This window comes from Choloepus didactylus, chromosome 10 (genome assembly GCF_015220235.1).
Source record: "Choloepus didactylus isolate mChoDid1 chromosome 10, mChoDid1.pri, whole genome shotgun sequence".
Taxonomy (NCBI): Eukaryota; Metazoa; Chordata; class Mammalia; order Pilosa; family Megalonychidae; genus Choloepus; species Choloepus didactylus.
Window position 1 is genome coordinate 117781470 of NC_051316.1, and position 13620 is coordinate 117795089.

Consider the following 13620-nt stretch of genomic DNA (forward strand, 5'->3'; position numbering starts at 1 on the left):
ACTTAAAAATTTGCTTCCTTATAATTACCGTGAGATCCTTCCCAACAAAGAACATTTCTTGGTTCATCTGTATATCCTTAACACACAGTAGGTGCTTAATAACAAACATTTGTTGAATAAAACTTTGGATAAGATGTGGCAAATAGCATACTACAGAGAACCACCCAAAGGATATAACCTGAAATGAACCATGAAGAATAATCATTGTCGAAGTTTTACATTTACAAAGCAAATTAAAAAATAATCCCAGTAAGTATTAGCAGGATCAACTTCAAAGAATCTTTGGAGACTGTGAGACTCAACTTCTAAGCTCACTGCAGACTTTATAATGAGTTAGCAATTTTTTTTAAGGTAGCAATTTTGTGTACTTAAAAATTATGATACGAAAAAATAAAATGTGAACCACAAAAAAGATTTAAGGTATCTGAAAGTGAGAAAAGTAGTGTGTGTATGTGTATATGCATGTCTGTGTGTAACATATGAATTACATGTTGTCATGGTTATTCCAGTTTTTAAACTTTGCTGGAAAAGCACTGGACCTGGGCAACAGGTATCAACAAGTGACTACTTTTTCAGAATACTATTCAGAGTTTAAAATTTACCTAATCCATACTACCCCCCCCCACCATGATCACAAGTTAACAATCATTACAATAAAATTTACCTTGCTGGAACTGGTAGTTTTGGGCAAAGAACAGAAGCTTTTGGAGATGTAGTGTATTCAGAAGGCTTTAGGTTGTAGCTACATAGTGCTGAACCTGTCGAAAGAAAAGTTACATATTACATATGGCAGAGCAGAGCAGAGGCTGAAAAAGTTCACTTAGTGATTTATTTTAATTCTATTTTATATGCTAATATTAACTTAGGATATGTAATTTTTAAACATTCTAGAATTAAGAATCTGAATTTGTCTATATTATCAGTCCTCAATCATTTAAAACTGGCTCTTTACCAGGAATTTATGTACAAATTTTAATTAATAATATTAAGGGTAATTACAACAAAAAAGTACCAGAACCACCTTTATTGAGTGTCTGCCATATGCCAGTCCCTATACAAGATAACATACGTTATGTTCTTTACTACAGCTCTATAAGGCAGGTGTTATTAAGCCCATTTGACAGAGCAGGAAACAGAGGCTAAGATATAAGATAAGTAACTTGCCCAAGATAACATGACTAGTAAGTGGTAGTACAGCTAGGATTAAAACCCAGATCTCTTTGACCACAAAGTCCATGCTCAACAATCTATGCTGCTTCTTTCCATTACTATATACTTAAAATTACTGCATACAGCACATAAGCATTCAGGTAATACATTACGACTGGAAATAAACTGAACAAATTGATACAATTGATAAATTGATAAAGCAATTCCCAGTTTTCAGATAATTTAACAGTTTAAATTCAATCCCAGATTGAATACGCAGACCACCATCTGAATAGATAGTTCATATATAACTAAATAATATCTAAAATTCAGGTAGATATAGTCCCCCAAATCCTTCATTAGTCTTATTACTCGTCGGCTAATTTTGCAATATAGCAACTAGAAAACTGCAAAGGTCATTGTACAACAGATATTCTTGATGGAGGAGCTCCAGGCTCCAGTTCTAATTTTGCTGAAGATCTACTACACTATATCACCTCTTAGCCATGTAAACTGTTTATACTTGATTAACCTAAGTTATATCAGATTACTAATTTCGTCAAGCACTTTATTATGAATAAAGAAATAATACAAACACAGACTAGCTTTGCATTTGTATGATAGCAATCATGGACTTTCATATTGTAGCGCATTGAAAAAAAATAGATTTTTATATTGTAGCACCATGAAAAAAAGCTTCAAATAGAATGTGAAATGAAAACAGCAGACTTCAACAGTGAATTAATTATGGAAAAGCCAAGTGAGCATATGCAAAGGAACTAGAGGGAATTATAGAGAAAGAAAATAGCTTGATTTGTTGGTACAAAAAAATTGGAAGTTAATTTATTTCACCTATAACTTGTCCTACCAATCAAAAGAATTTTTAGAAAGTTACAAATCAACATTGAATTCAGTAATGCTGCCCCAAACCTGCAACCAACCTCCTAAGTATTTAAATATGTGGGCCATAATAGTGTAATGACATAAATACACGTAGCATCTATTTTGTATAAAGATAATTCAAGTAATTTGACAATGCAAAATTTTAAGAGATACTTGAAATCTTCATGGCACTGCTCTTCAAGCCTCTTCAGCTTAAGATAGACTCAACAGGAGGTGAAGTTTTTTAAATTGCTTTTTGACCATTTTTTTTACATTTTAATTACTTTTTTTTTAAGTTAAACATGAATTTTAAATATTTAATTCTTCTAAAATTGTCTTTTGTGTTTGAACATAATGCTACTGGATTCTATTTATAGCAGTGCTGGTGAAAATGAGAGCAGTGGCAAGTAAACATTTGAGATTCTCATCTGGAATAGAGAGAATATGAACAGAGTTCCTATTATGGAACTGCTAACAAAAAAATAGCAATTGTGCCAATGACTGCAGCTCACTCACGTGATCAGCAACTCTTGATCTGAATCACCAACTTATTTCAGAGTCCATGATGGAATCGATTTGCACAATATAAAAGGCCCTAACTAAAAAGCACTTGTGTTAGTGCCGTCAAACACAACGCTTCATCTGAATTCAGTAAAACAAACCTCCATCCCTGCCCTTTCTTCATTTAAAAAAGGAGTTCAGCAGGTGCAACTGGGTTCAATTTTATAAATACTTTCCCAGGATAACACTCCATGAAAGGATAATAGCCTTGTCGCTGATGGTGTTCTGGGATAGAGGCCAGGACTAAACAGACCCTGTACTAAACAGATTAAAGGAAAAAGATCTTTACAGTGTGTCAGTAGTAACCATCCTAAAAAGGCTTTTGCTGCTCCCTGCTCAAGGGGTGGATGGGCAGGGAAGCCTGAGTGAAGAAATTCAAACACAGTCAGAGCAACCATTTTTCAATGTTTTTCTTTTCATATTTATGATCGAACGCATTTTCAGTGAACATTTTTAAGGTTGGATCTATCTTAATTTTTTACGGTGGAAGTATAAACAATACTTGGCATGAGAGGTTTTGGAATAAATAAAGACAAATAAAGACAGGGTTGTTTCTTCAAATTCAAAGAACATATAAAAACCATACTTGAGTAATGAAAAGTCTAAAACAAAAACTAAAGCTTATCTAAAGCCACACCAGAGGCAAACCATGAAACTCAGTCAGTGTTATCCAAAGGCCAATGAAATGAGTGAACTTAGGAACTTAACTCGGTTATATAAATGTTTATCTTGGTAAAAGGTTGCTGTCACCCTCCAGAAGGTTTAAGTACTACAATTTTTCAAATACCTTATAATATTCAATTATTTATCCTTTAGTTCAATATCAGTTATAACAACTCCCCTACAAGGTGTGTTTCCATCACCACACTCCCAACATTATAGCTGAAAAACAGTAATACTTCCAAGGCCTCATAAGCAATTGCTGGTGAAATTAGAATTCTTTACTCCCACCAAAGTGCTTCTTTTGGATCGTTACTAATAATCATAATCAGATAAGTAGTCAATAAGCTCCTGGGAAAAAACATATGTCCTACAGATACCTTGAAAACAATATGTTGGAGAAAAATCACTTCCACCACCCACTCTCCAACTCTGCTCTGCCGCCTCCTGTGTATTTTCTAACCAAGAACTTCCTGGTTACGTTCCTGCTGCTCAACAAGCTTCAAGGCTTTGCACCTGCTGTTCCCTCTGCTTGGGCTGTCCTTTCCTACTAAGATCGGGAAGAGTGGTCAAGTTTGAGCAGAATTTCTACAACCTACTCAAGTTTCACCTCCTCAGTCAAGCCTCTCTGACCCACCCAAACAAAGCTATTGACTGCTTATGTCTATTATAAAACTTAGGTTATTTTGCAATTTTTTGTTTATACATCATCTCTATTTTTAGAATGGGAACACTTTCAGAACCAAGAGCTTATGCCTTCAAATGTCCGGAACTCCCATTTTCTGGCTGCTAGATGGCACCCAAAAGACATCTGCTAAATAAAATGTACCTCCTTGTTCTGGTTTGCTAATGCTGCTGTTATGCAAAATACCAGAAATGGACTGGCTTTTATAAAGGGTTTTTTGTTTGTTTGTTTACAAAGTTATAGTCCTAAGGCCATAAAAGTGTCAAAACACAGGCATCAACAATAGGGTACCTTCATCAGAGAACAGCAATGGCGTCCGGAAAACCTCTGTCAGCTGGGAAGGCAGTGTCTGGTGTCTGCTCTGGTGTTCTGATTTCAAAATGGCTTTCTCTCAGGATGTTTCTCTCTAGGCATCTGGCGATGTTCTCTTAATTTCTCCCATGCAAACTCTGGACTAGCAGAAGGTTACTTTCAATGGCTGTGCCCAAAATGTCTCTCCTGGCTGCTCTCCAAAATGTCCCTCTCAGCTGCTCTCCACTCCTTCTGTTTGTGAGCTCTTTTACAGGACTCCAGCGATTAAATTAAGACCCACCCTGAATGGGTGGGGTCCATAACTCCATGGGAATAATCTAATCAAAGGACTCGCCCACCATTGATTGAGTCACATCTCCATGGAAACACTCAATCAAAGGATGCCAACCTAATCAACACTAATACATCTGCCACCACAAGATTACATTAAAGAACATGGCATTTTGGGGACATAATACATCCAAACTGGCACACTCCTGATTAGAAAAAAAAAGTTATGAAATACCTGTTTTTAATCTCTTATATTTTGGTGTTACATGTTATAATATAATGTTCAAATGCTTTTCACCATTACTACAAAGTATACTATTTACAGCAGGGTTTCTTAACTTGGATACAATTAGCATTTTGGGCTGGATCATTCTTTGTCATAGGAGGCTGTCCTGGGCATTACAGGATGTTTAGCAGCATTAGTGGCCTTTATCCACTAGATGCCAATAGATTCCCTTTTCTGTGACAATCAAATCTATTTTCAGACACATCAAATGTCTCTCGGGAGGCAGATATCACCCCCCACTTGAGAACCATTGTTCTAAAACACTAATTTAAAAAAAAAAAAAACATAAAAACAAAAAGTTGGTATGTTGTGGCCTAATTTTTTTTGCTTTAAAATTTTATTTAATTTACCATCATTGTATGATACATTAAAATTAAGAGAAAAAAAGTCCATAAAATGTGATATAGAAATATGCAGTTAATAAAAAGAAAATCTCTCAATGAAGGGCAATTTTCGTTATGAAAGAAATCTATGTTGCCTTGTGAAGACCAGTAAATTTAACCTCTCTCTCTAATTGGGAAGGAGTTATCTATTTATATCCTGAAGGAATGCAAGACAATTTTCCAATTTTAATTTCGAATAACCCATGAATAATATGGACATATTTGCTATTCCCAAGAAGCGCCCATCTGCAGAAATTAACCAGCTTGTACAATATCCAGTCAACCAATACTGGCACACAAACTAGGCATATAAGACGTATTTGCTGAGTAAATTAATTTTTGAACATTTATGTGCAAGACTTCTACTAGGTGTTGTAGAGGACAGAGACGTTTGACTCTCTACTAGATGGAGTAGAGATGCATCCTACAATGCATCCTACGAATGTGGGGGACTGCATTTTGTATGCTTAGGGGATGCTCATTAAGTATTTATTGAATGAAGGAATTAGTTTAAATTGTATTATTGACTGTAAGGTTTTGTTTTTACTTTTTAACAATCAAGCTTCCCTTGCTGTTCTCTGTCTTGGAGGCAATTAAAACAGTTGCTAAGGTTGATCATTTTGCTCATTTGCAAATAATTTTGATTCACTATGCCAAAAAAATCCATACTAACTTTGGTTCAAGTTGTATTGTTACTGACTGGTAAGAAAGAGTGCAGTGTACTGACCATCTGTTGATATTAACTCTAAACCAAGACACCCTCCTAACAACTAAATAATGGCTTACTATTATTTATAAATAGCAAAAGTTATCTGAATGGATCACTTAATCTTTCAAGGTCTTAAAGGGCAAAACAGTGATCATTGAGAAAGCACCATAGATGCGTGGCTCTACTCAAAATGTTAATATGCTCCAAATGGCAAGTCAGAAAGCTCCTTGAATTTATACAAATACAATACAATGGAACTCACTGCCCTCCCCACTACGTGGGACCTGACTTCCAGGAGAGTAAGTCTCCCTGGCAGCACAGGATATGACTCCCGGGGATGAATCTGGACCCGGCACTGTAGGATTGAGAACATCTTCTTGACCAAAAAGGGGATGCGAGATGAAATGAAGTGAGGCTTCGGTGGCTGAGAGATTTCAAATGGAGTTGAGAGGTCACTACGGTGGGCATTCTTACACACTATATAGATAACCCTCTTTAGGTTTTAATGTATTGGAATAGCTAGAAGTAAATACCTGAAACTATCAAACTCCAACCCAGTAGCCTTGACTCTTGGAGACGAGTGTACGACAAAGTAGCTTACAAGGCGTGACGGTGTGATTGTGAAGACCTTGTGGATTGTACTCCCTTTGTCCAGTGTATGGATGGATGGGTAGAGAAATGCAGACAAAAACTAAATGAAAAATGGGGTGGGATGGGGGGGATGATTCAGGTGTTCTTTTTTACTTTTATGCTTTGTTCTTGTTCTGATTCTTTCTAGTGTTCAGGGATGGATTGGGGTGATGAATGCATGACTATGTGATGGTACTGTGGACGGATGATTGTGCACCATGGATGACTGTATAGTGTGTGAACATATCTCAATAAAACTGAATTTAATCTTAAAAAAAATACAATACAATGAAGAAGCACACTCAAATGGGAGTGCTTTTTCACATGCTATAAACGGTACATAAAAAGAGGAAAACAGATTTCTTCCAGAGTTTACTACTGTGTTAGGAAAGTCAAAATCTGTATTACAAAACAGTTTGGTAAGAGTAATGCAAAAGGTAGTAAGTATCCCATACAAAATATTAGCAAGAATTAAGAACATGCAGTCAGCCCCTAATTTACTCCCAGGTTATGCTCATCTCTAAATCAGCTGTTTAGAATTTAGATGGCAAGTGGAAAGAATGAAATGACACCCAAAGCATCTGGCACAGCACAGGGCCCCCAGCAGGCACCAATAAATGGTAGGAGAAAACAAAACTCAGGGCTTAAGTATCGCTTGTCTACTGAGACTCAGATGCGATACTTAACATGTCAATGATGGGGGCCGTGAAGGGAAATGAAGGGTGGACTGTGGGCCAAAGACAGTGGTAAGGGTGGGAATTAGATGGGTGAGAGAGGGGTAGAAAGAACTGGCTGATGGGGCTATACCTTCCTTTCCCTTCCTCACCTCTCACTGTCTGGCTGGGTTGAGATGAAAATCCCATACAAAGCTGGTTAGCTGCAGAAAGAGGGGGATTTCTCTCCCTACCCATCCCCCAACCCCCACCTCCACCCCTCACCATCACCCCCGCCAAATGTATGCATTATCTGAATTTTCAAAAATAATGATACTACAGGAGGAAAGAAACCTGTTCACTGGAAACTGAAGGAAGGAAAGTGAGAGTCAAGATGGAATTCGTGCCCTGCTGAAAATAAGAACTCAGATGAGAGCTTTCACCAGATGGTTCCAATTTTCTCTGTAGGGCATAAGGTTAGGAAAGAGGAAGAACATGAGGGCTTAGCAGAAGAAAAGGCATGAGTAATCACCTGAGAGTATGTATGGGAGCGAGAAACGAATGAAGAAAATGAATTATTTAGAGAGGAATAAAAAGAACTAATTCACAGCATTTCTGGTTAGACAAAAGCTAAACAATTTACCTGCTGGTGGCAACTCGCGTGGATGTGGAATTGAGCAAAGAATACAGTGTGTTGAGAGAATGAGAAAGAATGAAGTGGCATTTAGAGATGAAATTGGAAATCTGGTCCATTGTTCTTTCAAGAAAAAATTTTGTATTTACTGTATGAGGTCCTATATTACAGCCTGGATTTTCAGAGATGAATAGAGCATGATCCTTCCCCCAGGAAACTCACACGCCACCATGGGAAGATGAATAAACAAACAGAGGATCAGAGGTGTTTAATACTGAGTCCCCAGGGCATTTGGCAATTTTAATATTTTAAGGCAATTTTAAAATTGTTTTATTCTCAAGCATCACGTATTTATGATATTTGTGTCATATATAGATTATGAACAATAATAAAGTGTACATTTGTATGCCGACCACCCAACTCACACTAGAACTTATTCTTTTATATTCACCCAAATTATTCTGCTTGCCTCTCAAAACCCTTTGCAATATGGCACCATCTCCATATAATAATCTAATTTCCAATTATTACCTTCAAGTCCTCTATTCTAGTCAGATAGAACTTATAGAGGCTTTCCACAAGTTCTAAGTGTCCAAAGAAACAATTCCTCTTTCTTGTCATAAAAGAAGAAAAGAGTTGGTGAAATACATTACTTGTCCAACAAATGCATTTCTTTAAAACACGACTACAGGAACCAAGAACTTCCCCTTATAAAGATTTTAAATTATTTGTGAAGGTAATAAAAGTTCACATAAATGGATGATTGCAAATGCAAAAACAAAAAACAACAAAAAAACTTTCAAATGTTGTCATGGAAATTTAAAATTCTTTAGAAAGATTTACATTATCTTTTGATTCAGGTAAGAAAAATATTTTACCTTGCATTTTTAAATAATGTTTAAAATTAGCATTTAAAGAATTTATTAATTTGTTGAACAAGTTCCTTCTTTTTCATGAACCTTTAACAATTCTGTCATACAAATTTGAAAATTTCCCACTTAAACCTAAATTCTCTCTTGAAGATAATCATCCCTGAAATTAATGAGTGAGCTCTATATACATGAGGTCAAAGAGACTATGTATTTTCCAACTGAAATATAGCTGTAATAACACACAGATACAGAAAACCAATAAAAATTATGTGCTCCTTCTGAATCAACTTGAACCTCAACTGATGAAAAGGAAAACTTAAAAAGACAAAAGGGGGGAAAAGATAATGCAAAAAGCAGAAAAAGAATTCTTTTGGTGATGACAAGGGAGATATTGGAAAATTTGGCACATCTCATATGCAAATGAATATCCATAGTTCCTATCTGACATTATAATATGTGAATATCATGGTGCAGGAGGTAAGATGATAGAGAAAGGGAGGAAGAGAAAACTTTACAGAAGGAATTTAAGAATACAGGGAATTAAATTTACCAGATCCAGTTGTAAGTCACCAATTCAAAGAACATTATAGGTTATTTTCAGAAATTCCAATTTAGGATTATCAGAATAAGGTGTTTAGGTTTCTACACCAGAGATTTCCTCTCGCCCCTTTAATTTTTTTTTATTGTGGAATATAACATATTTACATAGAAGTAATAACTTTCCAAGTGCAATTTAAGTAGAGAGTAAATTTCAAAGAATGTTATGGGTTACAGTTCCCTTTAATTTTATAGACACATATTTTATAATTTTTCTGTTTGTCTTTGTAAAGTCCTGTATCTCCTTGCTCTATTGCTATGCTCCTTGATGTTGTTATTATCCTTTTTGTGTTTTGTTGTCTTATTTTATACACAGCTGGCTCAAAAAGCCTAAGGGTGTCTGTAGCTAGGCACCCATTTAAGAAGGCTGCTTCTGAAATAAAATTTATTCATTAACACTTCTAGAACACCTACTTTGTGCAAGGCACTGTGGGAAATACAAAGCTTCAACAGCTACCAGGGATTCTAACTAGACATTCAGATCCACAAGACCTGGAGAGGTCACGCTCGGGAGCACAGTCACTGAGGAAGACGCTTGCTGGCCCGGAAACGGTACATCAGGAGGGCAGCCCCGGGCACTGCTCCTCAGTGGGTCACTGCAGCAGGCCATTCAGCCGTCCAGATGACAGTTGAGGTGCAAGGGATGAAGACTCATTGGCCAGTTCGAGAGCTGCTCTCACTTGGTAGCCTCAGGTTCCAAACTGAAATCAACATATCTGGTAACAGATTCAGGCATAGCTTCCAGCGTCCCTGCCAGGGACATCCCCAGTTATCAGTCACTGAACTCAGGGAAGTCCAAGGCTAGGGCTTCCTATTAGATATGTGTAATTCATTTACAGAATGCCCAGGTCAGATGTAATTGGGAGATCAGGGCAGTGGGGAGAGAGTTAGAAAATAAACAGAGAACAAATGTGTCCTTATAGGAGAATGCATTCCATCGACCCTTTACGCACAAAAGCTATAAAGGATAAGCTGCCTGCCCTTAAGCAAGAGAGGTAAGATATCTACACTAAATAATAGGATTTAAGCTGGAAAGTGATAAAGAGTAAAGTAACATGGGAGTTGAGGCCCATTGAAGTAGGCTTTAAAGGGGTAGGTAGTATGTGGAATGCTGTTGTCCACTAGAACTTTCTGCAATGATGGAGATGTTTTATATTTGCACTGCCCAATATGGTGGCCATTAGCACCACACATGTAGCTACTGAGCACTTGAAATGTGACTAGTACAAACGAAGAACTGAATTTATAATTTTATGTAACTTGAATCTAAATAGCTCTCTGCAGCTAACATCTACTGTTAACAGACAGCATAGATTTGGAATACGGGACTTGGAGAATGGGAAGGATTCAGACAAACAGGAAGATCAAAGGGGTACTTGGAACAAAGAGGATTGTGTGGAGCACAGCCAAGTGTTGGTAGCATCATGTACAGGGAATAACAAATAATTCTAAGCCCCCAGAGCCTACGGCAGCAATTAGGAGTAGTAGATCAGTTTGGAAGGTAATTCAAGACTAAATCAGAGCTTTGAATGCCAGGGTAAGACATATAGATGTTTATTCTTTTACTACCAATGATTTCTGAGCAAGGGATCAATGTGACTGAAGCTCTAGGAATAAATAATAATGTGGTAGCAGACTGTAAGGGAGCTGGGAGTCGAGCAGGACTCGAGGCAGGAAGGCTGTCATCCCACTGGTGGAATAGTCTAATGAATAGTAATAATAGCATAGCCAACAATTTCATTGAGCAACTTAGTATTTGCTGGACTCTGTTCTAATTATTGCATGTATTATCTCCTCATAACAATCTATGGGGTAGTTTAGGTACAGTTATTATCCCTATTTCATAGATGGGGAAACTGAGGCATGGAAAGGTCAAGGAACTTGCCCACAGTCTCACAGGTATTAAGTAGTGGGACCAACATTTGAACCCAGACAATCTAACTCCAGAGCCTAGACTCTTACCCACTGTTGAAATAAAATTTATTCATCTTTATTCCTATGCATAAATTTATTCATCTATCCCACCCATCAGAGGATACTATTTGTGCTCATGGTGTCTAAGATTTGGGGAAAATTCTTAAGGAGTAACTCACCCCTCCCTATGAAAACTGGTAGTGACCAGGATTATAGTTCTGGTGTAAGGCTCAGCAAGCCAACACATGTGAAGATATCATGCAGGAAAAGAAAATGAGAACTCAAAGAGAAGTTGGCACCTCTTAATTCAGTGCCCACCAAGTGCCCACGATTCTTCGTGCAACACATTTAAAAGTTCTAACAACAGTCTATGGGGGAGGTATTATTTTTACCCACAGTCTTTCAGATGAAGAAATCTAGGCACAGAGCGGCTACACCATGAGCCCCTGGTTAAAGAGTCAGACAGCGACAGAACCCAAATTGAAATCCAGATCCAAATCAATGCCGAGCTCTTTGCACTATCTTGTGCAGCTGGCATGGAGTGGTGAGACAGGAACACTGCCCATCTGGAAGGCTGGGTCCTTCTGTCTTCTGACACCCTTCTGCACCCCATCTGACAGACCTGAGCTATACTCATGTGAATGTTACTACAACCCCAGGCTAGAAGTTATACCAAGTGGATGCTTGAGCTAGCCCTGGTGCAAAGGACAGAACTAGCCTGGGATTTGGACAGGACTGAGGAAGCTCTGAGGAGTCCCAAACAAAAACATAAATATGAAATCACATGTATGTGCAAATTCATGGGCTTAAGGGGTCATCAGTATGTGGGTCCACTCTCCTCCCCCAAAAGTGGTTTTAAAAAAAAGTTCTCAGAAGAGAGCTGAGGAGAGCGATATGGAGCTGAGGGCTGCACCTGAGATTAGAAGTCCCAAGATTCCAGGAAACTGACCATATTGGTTTCCTCATCTCATTCTCAAAGATTAGCCTCAAAGTTTCTTAAAACTTTATTCTTAGAAAAATGGTTATGGCACAAGGTTAAATTTTTAAAAAAGCAGAACAGAAAAACATATATACACCAACACAATGAAAAAGAACTGATGTTGGAATTTTGCTTTCTACTTCTTTATGTTTTCTCTGAACTTCTCAAATTTCCTATGATATACATATATTATGTTGCTAAACAGGGATAGAAATAAAATATAAAGTTAAATACTTTTAATCAATACTTGGGGAGTGGGAGAAAAACCCAGATTTTACGTAAGTGGTCTAGTCATTCCAAAATACTCAACAGGCGACATCAAAATCATGAGGCATTTGTAAAAAATACGAATTTCCAGAGCCCAAAGACCTACTCCATCAGAATCTCCCTTGGTGGGGTTCAGGAATCTGGAGTTTTAACAAGCTCCCTAGGTGACCATATATTTTTTATCAAAGAAGTGCAAAATTACTTTCAATTCTCTTTTTCTTTTTAAAGTTCATGGGTGGTTTATTTACTGCTATGACAAATTTATACTGGAACGTGACAGTGAGAGTAGGTAACTGGGGCACAGGTTTGTGTGGCCTCATTTCTCACCATTCATCTCTGCAAACTTCTGAACATCACTCAGGGTTTTCAGTTCTTGTCGTGGACATGCTGCTACACACAGTGCTACAGACTTGATCTTCCGGTTTATCAAGTCCAGATTGCATGGATCCAAAAAGAATACATACCTAAAGCGTGGAGAAAGAAATTGGGATATTATTTTGACAAAATATATTCTGGTTCACCTTGTATTTGAGCCTACAAGCAAAGAACATTTATTCCATACTCCTTTCACAATAAAAATATCACGAATCTAATCATGGATGAATTTCTAAAATAATGGCTTCTAAATATACTCTTAACTGTGGGAATGAGGGGGATGGTAGGGCTTTCAATTCTCATTATCTGTTTTTCTAATATTTAAATCTTTGTAATGTACACATAGAGATTTTTATAATCAGAATCATATGTTTGTTTTCTCAAAATAATTTATTCAGTGTACTTTTGTCAAATTTCACTTGTACCACAAAATTACTTAAAGATGACAATATTGCTATATAATATACAATATAGCATTATATAGTTTACTATAATTGCAGCATTATATAGTATAATAATTGAAGTTTATATATAAATTTTAGTTAATAAATTAATTTAAATGAATATCTGCACATTAAAAATTGGAGATACATAGCTGAATGGACATTAGAGTAAGATACAACATTGTAGCAGCAATCATCTGAGTGTTAGATTACAAGAAATTTTCTTTTGCTTTTCAAAATTCTCAAACCTTTTCCAGAATACAGATAACTTTTGAATTGAGATAATTACAGTAAACTTTGTTTAATTGAAGTCAATTACAAGACAAAATAATCCCAATGTCTAAATTATTCCCTCTGCA

General features: G+C 36.9%; 1 protein-coding gene across 4 annotated transcripts in view; it reads right to left on the minus strand.

Annotated features, from left to right (window-relative positions):
* Positions 1-13620, minus strand: part of SLC44A1 (solute carrier family 44 member 1) — a 191811-nt gene that overhangs the window by 86033 nt on the left and 92158 nt on the right. For all 4 annotated transcript variants that reach the window (XM_037798696.1, XM_037798697.1, XM_037798695.1 and 1 more), the window contains exons 4-5: positions 12771-12907; positions 665-758 (exon numbers count right to left, since the gene is read on the minus strand). In XM_037798696.1, coding sequence (XP_037654624.1) covers positions 665-758; positions 12771-12907 — 231 coding nt within the window. The remainder of the gene's footprint in view (positions 1-664; positions 759-12770; positions 12908-13620) is intronic.